General features: G+C 44.7%; 1 protein-coding gene across 1 annotated transcript in view; it reads left to right on the top strand.

Annotated features, from left to right (window-relative positions):
- Positions 1 to 18,499, top strand: part of LOC137367179 (dynein axonemal heavy chain 8-like) — a 2,062,041-nt gene that overhangs the window by 2,015,796 nt on the left and 27,746 nt on the right. Inside the window, exons 115-116 of the mRNA XM_068028615.1 lie at positions 963 to 1,115; positions 16,830 to 17,019. Of these exons, the coding sequence (XP_067884716.1) occupies positions 963 to 1,115; positions 16,830 to 17,019 (343 nt within the window). The remainder of the gene's footprint in view (positions 1 to 962; positions 1,116 to 16,829; positions 17,020 to 18,499) is intronic.

Here is an 18,499-nt window from a genome sequence, read left to right as displayed (position 1 = left end):
TAAGGGGTAGCAGATTTAAAACAGATGAGGAGAAATTACTTCTCTCAAAGGGTTGAGAGTCTGTGGAATTAACTACCCCTGCGTGCGGTGGATGCCGGGACATTGAGTAAATTTAAGGAGGAGATAGACAGATTTTTAATGAGTAATGGGTTGAAGGGTTATGGAGAATGGGCAGGAAAGTGGAGTTGAGGCCAAAATGAGATCAGCCATGATTGTATTGAATGGTGGAGCAGGCTCGAGGGGCTGAATTGCCTACTCCTGCTCCTAGTTCTTATTTTCTTGTGTTCTTATGAAATGAAGGCTTAAAAGCCATTTTTTTTTTCTTTGTCACGGCATGCAATTACATGGAGTGATTTGAAAGCAGCAATTGTAAAATCTCTCCTTTGTTTCAATTTTGTACAATCTTCGGCTATTATAGCCCACAACACTGAGGGAGCAACAGGATCTGACTGAGAAATTCCAGGTTGCCTATGGGACACAGCTTCGGGAACATTAGAAATGTCACAGCCATCTGTCCCCTTCATGAAAATGAGGCTAACCTGAGGATTTAGGATGGAGTCAGGACCAGGGAAGATTGTGGGTGATAGCCCCAGCCTGCCACATTCTGCCAGACTGTCAGCAATTTTTGTTTGTGACTGACAGCAGTCTTAAAAGTATTTTAGCCTGTTGAATCAGTTCAAGGTTAAGTATCACAGAGCTTCTCCTCAGCACCCATCCAGTAACATATCACCAAAAGTGCTGATTTAATGCTAAATATATCCAAGGGGAGTTTAGTTACTGATCTGTGGTTGAAACTGAATCCAAACCCGCTAGATCTACTGGATTTTCTATCACTCAGATTTGCTTTGAAACAGCAGTTGATGAATTTGCTGCTGTAAAAAGAACATTTCCTGTATCACTAGAAAGATAATAGTGACTATAAACTTTTTTATCATGTTGAAAGAGCCTATTTGTTTTGTTAGGTGAAAGCTCGCCTCATAAAAATGGGAATTTTGAATTCCATGAATATTTTCCTTCGCCAAGAAATTGACCGAATGCAGAAGGTTATTACAATGCTTCGGAACTGTCTGACTGACTTACAGCTGGCCATTGAGGGAACCATCATCATGAGCGAGGTCAGTGTTATTCTGAGATCAACAGGTGCAGCTCATATTTGAAGTTTTATTTTATTCTTTCATGGGATGTGGGCATCACTAGCATCATTTATTGCCCATCCCTAATTGCCCTTCAGAAGGTGGTGATGAGCTGCCTCCTTGAACTGCTGCAATCAGTGGTACACCCACTGTGCTGTCAGGGAGGGAGATCCAGGATTTTGACCCAGCAACAGTGAATGAATGGAAATATATTCCCAAGTCAGGATGGTGTGTGTCTTGGAGGAAAACTTACAGTACGTGCTGCTCCTCTGTCTGCTACCCTTTTTCTGTGGTAGAGGTTGTGGGTTTGGAAGGTGCTGTCTAAAGAGCCTTGGTGAGTTACTGCAGTGCATCTTGTAGATGGTGCACACTGCTGTCACTGTGCGTCGGTGGTAGAGGGAGAGGATGTTTAATATTGTGGCTGGGGTGCCGATCAGGCAGTGGTGTGGTGCCTGTTGAGTGTTGGAGCTGTACCCATCCAGGCAAGTGGAGAGTATTCCATCACACTCCTGAAATGTGCCTTGTAGATGAACAGGCATTGGGTGGGTGAGCTGAGTTACTCGCCGTAGGATTCCAAGCCCCTAACCTGCTCTTGTAGCCATAGTATTTATATGACTACTTCAGTTCAGTTTCTGGTCAATGGTAACCCCCAGAATGTTGATAGTGGGGAAGTCAGCGATGGTAATGCCATTGAACAGCAAGGGGAGATGGTTAGATTCTCTGTTGTTGGAGATGATCATTGCTTGGTAACTGTGTGACACAAATGTCAATTGCCACTATCAACCTAAACCTAAATGTTGACCAGGTTTTGCTGCATTTCTGCATGGACTGCTTCAGTATCTGAGGAGTTACAAATGGGACTGAACGCTGCAATCATCAGCGAACATCCCACTTCTGACCTTATGATTGAAGGAAGGTCATTGATGAAGCAGCTGAAGATGGTTGGGCCGAGGACACTACCCTGAGGAACTCCTGCAGTGATGTCCTGGAGCTCAGATGATTGGCTTTCATCAACAACAACCATCTTCTTTTGTACCAGGTATAACTCCAACCAGCGGAGAGTTTTTCCCTTGATTCCATTGACTTTACTTAGGTTCTTGATGACACACTCAGTCAAACTTAACATCAGGTCCAGTGCAAACATTCTCTGATATGACCATGTAGAAAAATGGAATAGCAGGGCTAAATTGGACTCTGTAGTGATTGTTTTCTGGGTTTAGACATACTCCTAATGCTCAAATGGGGTCAGAGATGCACACGCAGACCTCCAATCTGAAGTGTGTTGGACTTAGTCAAAGGATTTGTATGTGTGCACCTAACAACTGCTGGCAGCATGCAGAGCAGGCAGATTGATTTTAAAAAAATCAGTGTAGAATGCTGACTTGATGGCAACGCTACCATTTTCAAATTCCACCCTCCAGCCTACACTCTGCCTCAACCACACACTGTTGAATATGTCATTGGTGCAATTGTACACAGCTTTGGAACTTTCCCATACTTGCCTAAATTTTCAGGAGTGATCTGGCTGGTGCTGAAGTACTTTTTTTCTTCATTTTAGAAACTTGTGCTGAAACAAGTTGCATCCAGACTTGTGTGGCCTGGTAGGCTGACCTCTTTGAATTGAGCATGATTGGGAAAATGAAGACAGGCTGCACTTTACAGACCAATCTGCCACAAGAGGAAGGAGGAGATGGAGAAGAAGGACTCTCAGTGAGAGACCATATCCAAAGAGGGTCTTTAGAGAACAGCTCTCTTCCCTCAAGTACGGCAACAACAATGCTTGAGCATCACTAAAGTAGTCATGACTGAAATCTTCCAACTGCTGCAGACATAACTGCAGCCTCAAAGCAGTCAAAGACCCCATTGCCTGTGGTTGTCGAGGTGACCATGCCTTTGAACATTTATAGCTCCTTCCAGGTTGCTGATGGAAATATAAGCAACATCCTGCAGCTTGCAGTACACGGCTGCTCAATACAGATTGAGACACGCAATGGATGGTAGGACCATAGGAAGTACAGAAGGTCAGAGGGACCTTGGTGTGCTTGTCCATAGATCACTGAAGGCAACAGCACAGGTAGATAAGGTGGTTTGGAAGGCATATGGGATACTTGCCTTTATTAGCTGAAGCATTGAATATAAGAGCAGGGAGGTTATGATAGAGCTGTAGAAAAAGCTAGTTAGGCCACAGCTGGAGTACTGTGTACAGTTCTGGGCACCACACTATAGGCAAGATGTGAGTGCACTGGAGAGGGTGCAGAGGAGATTCACCAGGATGTTGCCTGGGCTGGAGCATTTCAGTTATGAAGAGAGACTGGATAGGCTAGGGTGGTTTTCCTTAGAGCAGAGAAGGCTGAGGGGGGGACCTGATTGAGGTATACAAAATTATGAGGGGCATTGATGGGAAGAAACATTTTCCCTTAGCAGAGGTGTCAATAACCAGGAGCAGGAGGTTTAGAGGGGATTTGAGGGAAAAAAAATTTCACCGAGGGTGGTGCAAATCTGGAACACTGCCTGAAGGTGTGGTAGAGACAGGAACCATCACAACATTTAAGAAGTATTTAGATGAGCACTTGAAATGCCTTAGCACACAAGGCTACGGGCCAAGTGCTGGAAAATGGGATTAGAATAGATAGGCTTGATGGCCGGCGCTGACACGATGGGCTGAAGGGCCTGTTTCTGTGCTGTATGACTCTGACTCTCATTCCTTCTTGTCAGAGGCAAGCAGGCAAAGTGAACAGGATTGCAGGCTCTGTCATGGTACTGGTTGCCATTGACTATACACAAATTGCCTTGCCTGCACCAAATGTGAACACAGTCATTTTCTTAAACTGATAGGGTCTCCATTCCTTCAATGTGCAGCTAGTGTGTGACTGCAGACAGTGCATCATACAAGTGAATGCCCGTTATCCTGGCAGTCACAATTCCTTCGTTCTGATCAGTCCCCAGTGCCACCTTTATTTGAGCCACCACAGCAAATCAAAAGTGGGGCAACAAGTGTTATGCACTCATGATGTGGCTCATGACTCCAGCCGGGAGCTCATGCATATATACACAGCAGGCCTACAATGAGGGCCATGCTGCCACAAGAAATATCATGGAGCACACCATCGGCATCCTCTCTCATTGTTTCCACTGCCTGGACCATTTTGGAGCAGCCATGCAATACTCAGTTGAGCAGGTATTAAGATTTGAGGTAGAATGCTGCATGCTGCACAAATTGCCCATTATCAGCTGAAGAGGAGGAGGAAGTGCAACAAGAAGTGGACGATCGGGAAGTAGGGAACTTTGACATACATAATCACATTCTGCCTGCATTTTACGAGATAAAGTAATTGTTACCAGTAACCACAACCCCATTCACCAACAGTCCCACGCTCCTTACATTTCCTCTGTCACTGGCCATCACATTGTCCTCTTTCTGACATCAAAAAGATAAAAACCACCAGAAAATGTGCCTTCTAATCCAAATTTAAAAATGCAATCATATTCTGCAAACAAAAACAAACTCTTCACCCTTGTGCAGTCCCTTAGTGCCTGTCTTCCATGTGCCTTTGCCTGTCTTAGTGTTTCTGCTCCCCAGTGGCTGCAGCATAGGTTGTGAAAGGCTGCTGACCTTTTAACTTAGAAACGTGTAGATGGCCTTGGAAGGTGACCTTGAGCAGCTCTGGGTCTTAAGGGCCCGGCTTCAGACTGCATCACCTCGGCATGTCTGGGCTGGCTGGCTGGCGGGCAACTGCAGGGGCACTAGCTGAGTGGCAGTGGTGAGAGCAGGAATGCTTTCATCTTGAGAGAGAACAGGTTGGTGCACCATGAAGCCACTGGTGGCATCTCAGCAATCCTACTAATCAGTTGGAGAACAGATTATTGAACTGCTGTGACACCCTGGAAACCCCTTTCAACATTGCTATCTATGATGAGAGCAGTCTGAGCTTGTATGGCAGTCTTTGACCTTTGAAAGTGGTTTGTGCTGTAATTGAAGCTGTGATGTTGACCATCAGCCACTGCACCATGGTGGGTTCCACCAGTGTGCTGATGGAGGTGACCACCTGTTCCATGTTGGAAAGGATAGACTCCAAGCTCTGCACAAAATCCTGTAAAAAGTTGGTGCCAGACTCTGCCTGCTCCCTGACATTAAACACAGGCTTTCTGGCAGGGTTCCCAGTGCACTAAGCATTTGGATGTATACCTTCAGCTGCCTTCTGTAGTCTGGCCCATCGAAGTCCTCATCTGAGTCCTCTACAGCAGAACTAATGTGTGACCTCTCCCTCCAGCTAGCTGGCTTTTGCACTACCCTTCCCCATTCCCCTATCTTGGCTCCTATATATTTGAACTTTATGTCTCAGCACTTGCAGATCCCTCATCTATCCAAGCCTCATGTCAGCCTTTGAGCAGGTTGCTGTGTTTATAAAATTTGAGTGATGGTGTTTCTTCTTCTTTACTGTCTCCTTCCTCTTCCTCCACTGACTGGGAAGGCTCCAGTTCTTGGGTATCTGAAATGACAAAGGGGCAAGGGTTGGGTTGTGGTGTGGAGAGAGGAAAATTAAGTGTATGATTACATCATCTGCAGCTTCTACATCCACAACAGCTTGTAGTTATACTGAACCTTTTAATATAATGAAATGTCCCTAGGTGTTTTACAGGAGCATTATATAACAAAGTATTACACCGAGCCACATCAGGAAAAATTAGATCAGATGAAGGGTGCATCACTTGAAAGCTTGGTAAAAGGGTAGGTTTTAAAGAGCATCTGAAAGGATGAAAGTCAGCCAGAGAGGTGTAGGGATGGGGCCTAGACAATTGAAAATGCGGTCACCAATGTAAAGCAATTAAAATCGGGTGCACAGGTTAGAGTTAGAGGAGAGCAGATATCTTGGAAGGTTATGGGGCTGGAGGAGATTTCAGGGGTAGGAAGGGGCAAGGCCATAAAGGGATTTGAAAACAACAGTGAGCATTTTAATATCAAGATGCTGTTTCTAATGTGCTCACTGATCTACAGGAATGATAGGGGAACGGGACCTGATTAAGAGACGGGCAGCAGAGTTTTAGATGACCTCACGTTTACTGAGAATAGAATGTGGGACCCAGAAGTGTGTTGGAATAGTCAAGTTTAGAGGTAACTAAGGCGATAACAAAGCAGATGAGCTGAGAAAGGGTGACGTTGGGCGATGTTAGAGGTGGAAATCAGGAGAGATTGCTCAATGAGGGAGAAGGAGGATTAGATATACAGATATCCTCATCAATTGCTTCAGCTCCATCATAGGCATTGGGCTCAGTGCTGCTGCTTTTCATGATGGTTAGCACAGTCTGCTCCATGGAGGATAAAACTTGCAGATGTGCTTGTTCTCCTCCAATGCTATGCTACTGCCTGCTGTTTTGCACCACCATCTCCTGCAATATGTTAGTGATTTGGCTGTCAAGGGTGAATAGCTGCCACTGTGTGAGAGCTGTGAGTCATGATTGATAGTGATTTTTGGTAATGATGAGATAATGTGGTTGATGTACATGGACTTCCAAAAGGCACTTGATACAGTACCACATAATCGGCTTGCCAGTGAAGCTAAAGCCCAGTAGCAGCAAACTTAGCTGAGTGTTGGGAAACAGTCTGGGCAGAATTTTATGTGGATGGGAACATAGGCGAGGTGGGTATAAAATTGGGACAGGAGACATTGGACAGGAAGTCTGACACTGTAACGTCCTATCCCGATTTTATCTATGGCAGCAAAGCTGGAGGGCGGAGTTTAGACGGCAACACAGCGGACAGGTAATTAAGGTAGCTAAGCGATCTGTTGACAGTGATTTTATTTCTGTGGGTTTGAATTTTATAAACAGTACTGGATTCACAGAGCTTCAGAGGCTCGTCTGCTTCAAGGAGGCAACATGGGGGGGCAGGAGCTCATTGCAAAGGGAAGCCATCAGGAAGACATGAATTGGCAGGCAGGATGGAGAAGGGAGGACGTCGCAAAGGTCCCAGAATGACAGGGGGAGCCATTACAACTGGAGCAATGGGCAAGTGCCACCTCGTCAGAGTTGACAAGGAGGGGGGGCCACTGGCAGGCAAGGACTTGTACTTGAGGAGAGGCCTCATATCATGGGCCTCATAATCCAGGCTTCTGGAGCTTCTTTAAAGTAGAGGTGCAGGAGGTGAAGGTGTCACTGACCTATGCGCTATGATGCAGGACAGGCTATGCCCAGGGGACGTGGTGGAAATCCACTGCCACTGGTGCTGAAGGTCACCCTGGCACTGAACTTCTACTCCTCCTTGAATCATTCCAGGGATCCACTTGGGACACATGTGGGATCTGTCAGCAGCCCATCGGTGTATCAAGGAGGTCCCTCTTTGCAGAAGGACCGGCAACTATGTGTGCTTTCACACAGATCCCAACTCTCAAGCTGAGCGATCATTTGGATTCAGGGCTATCACTGGGTTTCCCCCATGTACAAGGGTCATCGACTGTACTCATGCCCATCAAGGCTCCTGAACACAACAAATAGGAGCAGAAGTAGGTCATCGAGCCTGCTCTGCCATTCAATACAATCATGGCTGATCTTGAGCTTCAATTCCACTTTCCTGCCACTCTCCGTATCCCTTGATTCCCTGCAAGACCAAAATTTATCTATCCCAGCCTTAAATGTATTCAATGATGGGGCATTCACAATGCTCTGGGGTAGAGAATTCCAAAGGTTCACAACCCTTTTGAGTGTAGTAATTTCTCCTCATCTCATTCCTAAATGATCGGCCCCTCATCCTGAGACTGGGCCCCTGCATTCTCGATGCCCCAACCAGCAGAAAAAATCTCTCGGCTTCTACCCAATCAAGCCCTTTCAGAATCTTGTTTGTCTCAATTAGATTGCCCCTCATTCTTCGAAACGCCAGCCAGTAGCCTTCAACAAATTCGTTGCAGGCAGCCGCAATCCTGTCGATGAGAACTGCAACGAACTTGGCCTAACCATCAGCTTCAAGAAAACGAACATCATGGGACAGGACGTCAGAAATGCTTCATCCATCAATATCGGCGACCATGCTCTGGAAGTGGTTCAAGAGTTCACCTACCTAGGCTGAACTATCACCAGTAACCTGTCTCTAGCTGCAGAAATCAACAAGCGCGTGGGAAAGGCTTCCAGACTAGCCAAGAGAGTGTGGGAAAATGGCGCACTGACACGGAACACAAAAGTCCGAGTGTATCAAGCCTGTGTCCTCAGTACCTTGCTCTACAGCAACGAGGCCTGGACAATGTATGTCAGCTAAGAGCGACGTCTCAATTCATTCCATCTTCGCTGCCTCCGGAGAATCCTTGGCATCAGGTGGCAGGACCGTATCTCCAACGCAGAAGTCCTCTAGGCGGCCAACATCCCCAGCTTATACACCCTACTGAGCCAGCGGCGTTTGAGATGGCTTGGCCATGTGAGCCGCATGGAAGATGGCAGGATCCCCAAGGACACATTGTACAGCGAGCTTGTCACTGGTATCAGACCCACCGGCCGTCCATGTCTCCGCTTTAAAGATGTCTGCAAACACGACATGAAGTCCTGTGACATTGATCACAAGTCGTGGGAGTCAGTTGCCAGCGATCGCCAGAGCTGGTGGGCAGCCATAAAGGTGGGGCTAAAGTGTGGCGAGTCGAAGAGAATTAGCAGTTGGCAGGAAAAAAGACAGAAGCGCAAGGGGAGAGCCAACTGTGTAACAGCCCCGACAACCAATTTTATCTGCAGCGCCTGTGGAAGAGTCTGTCACTCTAGAATTAGCCTTTATAGCCACTCCAGGCACTGCTGCACAAACCACTGACCACCTCCAGACGCTTACCCATTGTCTCTTGAGACAAGGAGGCCAAAGAAAGAAGAACACATTGCTGTTTGGGGAAGTTCCCTGTGTGAATACTGGCTGCAGCAATTTCTGCATTACAACAGTGACCACTTCCAAAAAGTACTTCATTGGCTATAAAGGGCTTTGAGACATCTAGTGGTCATGAATGTCACTATATAAATGCAGGTCTGTTTTTGCACCCCCCCCCCCCCCCCCCTCTCCACCCAATGCACCCTCCTGCTTTGTCAGATGCAAGGCCCAAAAGGTGAAGGTATTAAGAGGTCCTCACTTTCTCTGTCTAAATGAGATAATTTGAGCTCCTCGCGGCATTGAATCCAGGTCCTTGATGTGACCTCACAACTGCTGACCTCCCCTGTAATCTGCAACCAGGCTTGCTTGGTGAGGCTCCCAGGTCTCCTCCTTCCATCCCTAGGGAATAGTAAATTCCACCTTTCCCTTGCAGCCTGTTAGGGCACCTGGAGGGAGGCATCACTGAAGTGTGGGGCTGCCCAGACTCTACTTTCTGCCATCACTCTACAACCTCTCTGAACTCTGCCTCTCCTATGCTTCCAGACAGCAAGATTAAATGTAGGGCTGGCAGCCCTTTAAAATTGGCGCCAGCATCTGCCATGGCATCAGCTGATGCTGGCCTCTCTGCCTCCAACCCCCACCTACCACGTAATTGGTCGGTTCCATGCCTCAAGGCTCTTAATTAACCAGTTGTCACAGGATCACGTGTGGCCACCCGTTCCTGCCCCAACATGCCACACACCCACTTCCAAACCCAATGGTGGGACTGGTGGTTGCGATACAAAATCCAGCCCAAAGAGCAGCAGTGAACAGTTGTTTTGCAGGACCACTGCTTTTCTTAATACATATTAAAGACCTAGACTTGGGTGTACAGGGCACAATTTCAGCCTCAGAGTAATCGTCTGAAAGGTCGGGGAGCATGGGAAAACCCCGAACAGAATGCAAACACCTCAAGCCAAACCTGAAAAGTTCAAAATTAAAGGTGAACACCCTAGCAAAGCCTAGCCCAAAAAAAAGAAGCTATTTGGGTCCATAATTGGAAATGCCTGAGTTTTCAGAACCAAGAAGGTCCCAATCTCATTCAAATTGACTTGTATGGAGAAAAAGGTTTTTAAGGTTCAGAATTGCTTCTCAACTCCATACCAAATCTGAACTGGAGCAAGTGAACACTCTTCTGTATTCAGTAGGAGTGATGGTGGATGACGTAATTGTCCAACAAGGGATCAACGAGGCTACCGATCAATTTGAAGAGGTACTCCAAGCCTTTGATAAATATTTTAATCTCCGTACCAATAAAATCTTGGAAAGAGCTAAATTTAATAAGCAGGCACAGATGATTAGTAAATCTGTAGGCTCCGATATTAATGACCTTTTATAGATTGGCAGAATGTTTCAAATACGGTGAATTGAAGGCAGAACTAATCAGAGAAATAATAGTCGTCGGCACAGTGGATGAATCCTTATCAGACCTGCTGCAATCCAAGGAAGACCTTACAATTTGAATGGCCTTTTCCAGTGTAAGACAGGCTGAAGTTTGCAAACAGAATAGAGACATCCTATTTGCTGAAGACAAGCCGTGGATGAGAAGTAGTCCAATGCCCATCCAACTGGTTAAGCCAAAGCCAAGGAAACACTTTGAGGAACAGAAAAACATACAGGTGAGAAGGCGCATGAAATAGGAAAACCTTGCCAATGTTGTGGAGCCAAGAAGACCCATAGACCAGAGCAGTGCCCAGCAAGTAAAGCAGTATGTTTTAAGTGTGGAAAAACTGGACACTATGGGGAGATGTGCCACAGCAAAATTTCTTTGCTTAAAGGTACAAACCTGAAGACCTTCACGCAAATAGCAGTGAATCAAGTACAGGAATACCCACAAGAGAGAACCAGGAGAGTTCTTGGGAGAAATCAATAATCCAGACCACAATTTCTGGACAGCAGACATCTATGTGAATGGGCACCTCACCAATTTTAAGCTTGACACAGGAGCTAGCATCACGGTATTGTCTGACCAAGAGCCTTGGCTGAAGAGACATTACCTGCAACTAACAGATATACAGTTGCATGGTCTAGGTGAGACACAACTGCGAATAAAAGGCAAACTCCAAGTAATTCTTCAGCATAGAGGCAGACAGCTGGTGGAGACCTTGTATCTATCAGAATTTTCTTACTGAGCAGAAATGCATGCTTGAAAAGGTAGCCAAAGCCAAGCAAACAATTCCTTTTAAACAGAATTCCTGAAGCTGTTCACAGGGCTTGGAAAACTAAAGTTGGAGTACAGGATCGCTCTGAAGGAAGGGGCCAGACCAGTGTGTATCTTCACACCAAGAAGAATTCTTCATTCCTTATTAACCAAGGTCCTAGAACAATTAGAGGAGATAACAAAAATAGCTGTTATCTCTCCGGTAACACAACCGAAGGGCTGGCGTTCAGCTATGGTTCCTGTCCCGAAGCCAAATGGAACTCTGCAACATTGCATGGACTTAACGCAGCTCAACAAAGCAGTAGCGTGTGAGATTCACCCAATTCTACGGTAAATGACAGTTTATTGAAACTTTCTCAGAGCACCATGTTTATAAAACTCAATGTCAATAGTGGGTTTTGGCAGGTAACCCCTGGATGAAATGTCCAAAGTTATTAACTACATTCATAACGCCTTTTTGGGTAGTTTTTTTTTCATTCATGGGATGTGGGCATCGCTGGCTGTGCTAGCATTTATTGCCCATCCCTAATTTCCCTTGAAGGTGGTGGTGGTGGTGAGCTGCCTTCTTGAACCGCTGCAGTCCTTGGGTATAGGTACACCTACAGTGCTGTTAGGAAGGGAGTTCCAGGCTCTTGACCCAGCGACAGTGAAGGAATGGCGATTTTATAGTTCTAAATCAAGATGGCTTGTGGCTTGGAGGGGAACTTTCAGGTGGTGGTGTTCCCAGGCATCTGCTGCCCTTGTCCTTGGTAGAGGTCATGAGTTTGGAAGGTGCTGATTAAAGTTACCGTTCAGAATAACTGCCGCACCAGAGATTTTTCAACCATCAATGTCCCATATCCTGGAAGGGCTTACAGGTGTGATATGCCACATGTTCTGTATCAAAATATCATCCGTCAGTGGAGGAACACAACACAAAACCAGAGGTTATACAGAGACTTCAAGAAGCAGGACTGACTTTAAATGAGAAGTGTGAATATTCCAAAACTTTAATTTGTTTCTTGGGCATCATTGTGAGCAGAGAAGGAATTTCCTAGCCCAACAACAGTTCAGCAACTCCAGAGATTTCTCAGAATAGTAAATCAACTAGCAAAGTTTTTACCTCACTTAGCATAAATAACTGATCATCTGAGACAACTTCTAAGAAAACAGTAAGCGTAGTGTTCGGATGCACACCAGAAATTAGCATTCCAGAAAATTAGAGATGCTAACTTCTGACGTGTTGGCACACCACATTCCTACACTTACAATGAGGATAGTAGAGGCCTCTTCAGAGAGCTTGGGCACTGTTCTTTTTCAGGAGCAACTTGATGGTTCTCATTGACCCATAGTCCATGTGTCAAGAGCACTCCGTTACAGAGACATACACCACAGTTATTGAGAAAGAAGCTCTAGCTGTCACATGGGTGTGTGAAACATTTTCAGACTACATCATAGGAATACACGTGGTAATAGAGACATACCACAAGCCATTGGTTTCCTCATTAGATGACAAAAATATCAAATATGTCCACGTATACAAAGGTTTCATCTCCGCTTAATGAGGTACATGTGAAATGGTATGTGTCCCAGGAAAGTTCCAATTGTCAGCCGATGTATTATTAAGGGCAACTGTAGATAATCCATCGCAGGAAGACATGAATTTCGTAGGTAGCTTAGTCAAACTCACAACGCACAGCACAAAGTTGGCCAGCAAGCACACAGAAGTTGCGAGAAATATGACGAGCACAGAAGAATGACAAAGTGTGCATTCGCATTAGACAATATTGTACACATGCGTGGTCACAAAGTCTAAGAGGGAGGAGAATGAAGACATTCCATGAGGTATAGGAAATACTTTACCATAATTGATGACTTATTAGTTTACAACGACAATTGTTCCTGCTTCAATGAGATCCGATATCTTGGAATGATTAGACCACGGCCATTTGGGTGTAACCAAGTGCAGAGCAAAGACACCTGATCAGACAGGTGTAGAACATAGAACAGTACAGCACAGTACAGGCCCTTCGGCCCACGATGTTGTGCCGAACATTTAACCTACTCTAAGATCAAACTAACTACCTACCCTTCATTCTACTATCATCCATGTACCTATCCAAGAGTCGCTTAAATGCCCCTAATGTATCTGCACAAACTGCTGTTGACGACCCAATTTCCGGCGAGGCATGGATTTATTCATGTTTGGTGAGGTGTCATGTTATCGCCATCATCGCCGCCGCCGCCATCACCACTGCCGCCATCATCTCCAGGTGGATAGAAGTCAGATGATTACATTCTATGACCACTGAGGTAGTTATTAGAATCCTTAAGGACATCGTCACAACACATGGGATTCTGAATGAAATATTATCAGATAATGGACCACAGTTCACAATGAATGTTTTACTCCGTTTGCAATGGAGATGGGCATTCAGCACTTTATGAGCTCACCGAGGTATCCATAGTCCAATGGCGAGGCAGAATGAGGTGAAAGAACCATAAAATCTTTACTCGAGAGAAATGAAGATCTTCCTATCTCACTCCTATGTTATTGTTCAATGACACTGCTGTGTGGATTATCACCAGCAGAATTACTAATGGGGAGAAAGTTAAGAACACAGCTTCCAATATTGCCTTAACAATTAATGCCCGGATTGAAAACTCGAGACTATAAGAAAGTTCGAGAAAGAGAAAACTCCTACAGAAGGCAAGAAACCAGGAATTACAATAGGAGATTTCGAGCAAGAAGCTTAGTCAAATTAAACAATGGTCAAATAGTTTTGGATGCGTGACCTGGAATGAGAAGTTACAGTAATCCATAAACATGAGGACTATCAGTGATTGTGTGTTACATGAACTAATGAAGGGAACATACAAAGGAATTGGAGGAATATCATTCAGATTCTGCAAAAGCAACAACCAGTAATCCATCTGCAAGATCCAGATGAAGATGAACAAACCCAAAACGAATAGAATACTACAACCTGTAGAAACGAAAAACCAAGTCAGCAACCCAGACTTCAAACAAAGTCCTAGACAGATTACAACCAGATTGGGGAGAGTCGGCACACCCGAGTCAGATTTGTTGGGGGGGAGAAAGAGTTGTAGAGAAGTCAAATGTATATATATTTGGAAAAATGTTGGATAAAGACTTTGGGTGGTGGGGGGTGGGGGAAGATGTAGTATAAGGATGTAAAGGGTTAATACCAAATACAGTGAGACCCCTCCCACTATACAAGCAATGATGTAACTCCCATGAGAGGCTTGAAAAAGGTATAGAAGCACAAGGGGCGCTAGCTTAGGTGGCTTGCTGAGAATGTATATAGTAACTGTAAATAATAGTGTTGTTAGTTAACCTTTGCCGGAGTCTAAGACTTTCTCTCTCGAGGATGCCCTACAATACTACTGTAACAGCCTCTCTGAATTGGACTGTGCTGGCCCATTGACCCTTCACAGCTGACCAAGCATTCAGCTGCACGAGGAATACCCCTCTAGCATTATTTAAAATGCCAGCCATCCAGTTTGCAGATGAGATGCTTTTGACTCACTTGTTGCTCTTGCAAAGTTTATTGAAATACTGTGGTGTTTTTGGAGGTATTCTGAGAGTTGCTGGATTTGAAAGGGTGTTGCTCCATCCTGACGGGAAGACAAAAGAGTTTTGTGACCTGTCCACAGGCTGTAACAACATTTTATGGGGGCTGTAGTTGTAGTGCCTCTGGATTTGCAAAACGACAGGAAAATGTTTGAGAATACCTAAATCTGAATAGATCGTACATATGTATGTACTTACGTACGTATGTATGTATTATTGTCTGAGTGTGATTGCTGCTTAACAAGATTCTGATTGCTGGCTGCCTTTCCAAGTCAAGATTGTTGGTTGAGCTTTCGAGCCCCATCATCAGTATGACGTGGACCCATTTTCCTGGATCATGGTTCCTTTATACATAAGGAGGCCTCAGAAGTATTTATGCTACACAAGAAGCTCACCATTGCCAACATGTAAAATCTAGGGTGCTGCAATGGTACCAAAAAGGGAGGGACCTAATTGAAAGTGGGTACAAAACACCTAACCCCCCCCCCCCCCCCACCCCCCCAATCACCACCACCCTGCCCCAGCAACTCCATACTGAATCTCATAGAAGAAGAAATCGTTCTGGAAACAGGTTCTCTCCTTCAGTGCCTTTGTGCACTGCTGTGTTTAGTCCTGCCTCCCCTCTTTTTTTTCCTTTTTTATCATGGCACGTGGGTGTCACTGGCAAGGCCAGCATTTGTTGCCCATCTCTGATTACACTTAACAACTGAGTGGCTTGCTAGGGCATTACAGAGTCAACCACGTTGCTGTGGGTCTGGTTTCATATGTCGGCCAGACCAGGTAAGGATGGCAGCTTTTCCTCCCTGAAGGACATTAGTGAACCAGATGGATTTTTACGACAATCGATAGTTTGGCACCATTACTGAGACTAGCTTTCAATTCCAGATATTAATTAATTGAATTGAATTTAAATTCCACCGGCTGCCAAGGTGGGATTTGAACCCATGTCCCCATGGCATTAGCTTGGGCCTCTGAATTACTAGTCCAATGACATTACCACTACACCACTATCTCCTGTTTTATACTTGGGATCAACCAGTTTCCTTACCCACCCACATACTTCAACATGCTGACATTTTAATGGAGCAAGGTGGTCAAGGGATATGTGGCCTCCTGGATGGAGAGAAACATTTCCAGCAGTAATTTTTAAGGATGGGGATCTGAAGAAGGTCTTCTCACCCTATGTTTCCAGCTGGGTATATAATGACAATACTTCCCAAAATTAGCAGATCCAGGCCTATCTGTTTTTCTGTTCTATACAAAATTGTTTAAATAATTTGATTGTAAGTCTTCACTGTACTCAAGCTACAGGATATTTCTCCTTATTGCACATTGTGGTGTTGTGAAGAGGCTTAGTTAGATGCAGAAGTACACAATGTTGCTGACAATTCCTATAAAGAAGCCATTTTTTGTTTCTAATTTCTTCCTGCTAATCAAGTTTATTATGTAAACTTCTAATGTGTCAAAAGCCAAAAAAAAATTCAAAATAAGACCAAGCCTGCTGGAAATGTACAGATCAACCAACAGTCAAAAAAGAAATATCTTCAGTCATACCTGAAACAACCTGCCTGTCTTCCTCAGCTGCTAATGGATCTGTTTCACTGTTTTTACTTTAGATTTCAATATGTACCTTTCTGTTTCTTTTGTGTCTGTATGTATAGATTGACTACAGCATTTGACCAGAAACTTAACAGAACCAGCCATATAAATACTGTGGCTACAAGAGTAGGTTAGAAGCTAGGAATTCTGCAGCAAGTAACTCTCCTCCTGACTCTCTTAAAGCCTGTCCACCATTTACAAGGCACAAGTCAGAAGTGGATGAGTGCAGCTCCAACAACAGTCAAACTACAGGACTCCCTACCTTCCAGGACTCTGGGTGTATCTAAACCACGCTGACTGCAGGGATTCAAGAGGCAGTTCACCACCACCTTCTCGAGGGCAATTGGGGATGGGCAATAAATGCTGGTCTTGCCAGCGACACTCACATCATGTGAATAAATAAAGGAAAAATTATTTTAGATCGTTTGTTTGCATCTGGGCGAGTCCTGGATTCTATGTGAAGTGCAATGCTCACTTTCTTTTCTATTGCAGAATTTAACGGATGCCTTGGATAACATGTACAATGCTCGTGTCCCTGTGGTGTGGAAGAGGATTTCCTGGGATTCTTCTACATTAGGATTTTGGTTCTCAGAATTCCTGGAGAGAAATGCACAATTTTCCTCCTGGATATTTGAAGGCAGACCTAATGTGTTTTGGATGACCGGGTTCTTTAATCCCCAGGGTAGGTACCAGGAACTAAAGAGCGGTACATGATAGCACTGCTTCATGTTTACTACCATTTCAAGATGATTTGCATCATTAGCTGATTGCAAAATTACAATCACAGATTAATTCTGTTTACCACCATCTTTGGAAATGTACAACAACAACTTGTATTTATATAGCACCTTTAATGTAATAAAAGTTCTCAAGGTACTTCGCAGAAGTGTTTGAAACAAAATTTGACACCGAGCCACATAAGCAGATATTAGGACAGATGATTAAAAGCTTGGTCAACGAAGTAGGTTTTAGCGTCTTGGAGAAGGAAAGAGAAATAGAGAGACAAAAAGGTTGAGGGAGAAAATTCCAAAGCTTAGGGCCTTAGCAATTGAAGGCATGACCACCAATGGGGAATTTGTTAAAATTGGAGATGCTTAAGAGGCCAGAACTAGAAGAGCATACATATCTGAGGGCTGTGGGGCTGGAGGAGATTACGGAGATAGAGAGGGGTGAAAACGAGGAAGAGAATTTTAAAATCAAGGTGTTGCTTAACCGGAGCTCTGCAAACATGGGTGATGGGTGAATGAAACCTGGTGCATGTTAGAACATAGCAGAGTTTTAGATGGTCTCTAGTTTATGGAGACTAGAATGTGGGAGGCTGACCAGCAGTGTATTTGAATAGCCAAGTCTAGAGGTAACGAAGGCATGGATGAGGGTTTCAGCAGAAGATTGACTGAGGCAGGGGCTGAGTTAGGCGTTGGACAGAAGTGGAAATAGGTGGTCTCGGTGATGGTATGAGTATGGTTATGGAAGCTCATTTCGGGTCAAATATGTCACTAAGATTGCGAACCAGTTCTGCCTCATAAGTTGCCAGGGAGAGAGAGAGAATCAATGGCTAAGAAACGACGTGTGTGGCCAAGACCTTGTTTTAATTCTTTCATGGGATGTAGGCATCGCTAGCAACGACAGCATTAATTTCCCTTGACAACTGAGTGAGGGCAGTTAAGAGTCAACCACATTGCTGTGGAGTTGCATGTAGGCCAGACCAAGTAGGAACGGCAGATTTCCTTCCCTAAAGGGCATTAGTGAACCAGATGGGTCCCAGAGCATTAGCCCAGACCTCTGGATTACTAGTTCAATGACATTACCACTACACCACAGTCTTCCTAATATTTAGTTGGAGGAAAGTTCTGCACTATCTTTTCCATTACTTCATCAAAGAACTCAATCAAACATGATATTCCTTTAACAAATTTTGATGACCTTCATTTATTAACCCATATTTTTCCAAATACAAATGAATTGTATTTATTTATTTAGAGATACAGCACTGAAACAGGCCCTTAGGCCCACCGAGTCTGTGCCAACCAACAACCACCCATTTTATACTAACCCATATTCCCTACCACCTACCTACACTAGGGGCAATTTACAATGGCCAATTTACCTATCACCTGCAAGTCTTTGGCTGTGGGAGAATACCGGAGCACCCGGCGAAAACC

Source organism: Heterodontus francisci, chromosome 3 (assembly GCF_036365525.1).
Source record: "Heterodontus francisci isolate sHetFra1 chromosome 3, sHetFra1.hap1, whole genome shotgun sequence".
Taxonomy (NCBI): Eukaryota; Metazoa; Chordata; class Chondrichthyes; order Heterodontiformes; family Heterodontidae; genus Heterodontus; species Heterodontus francisci.
The sequence above is the reverse complement of the archived record's forward strand: the minus strand, read 5'-3'. Positions and strand labels throughout refer to the sequence as shown.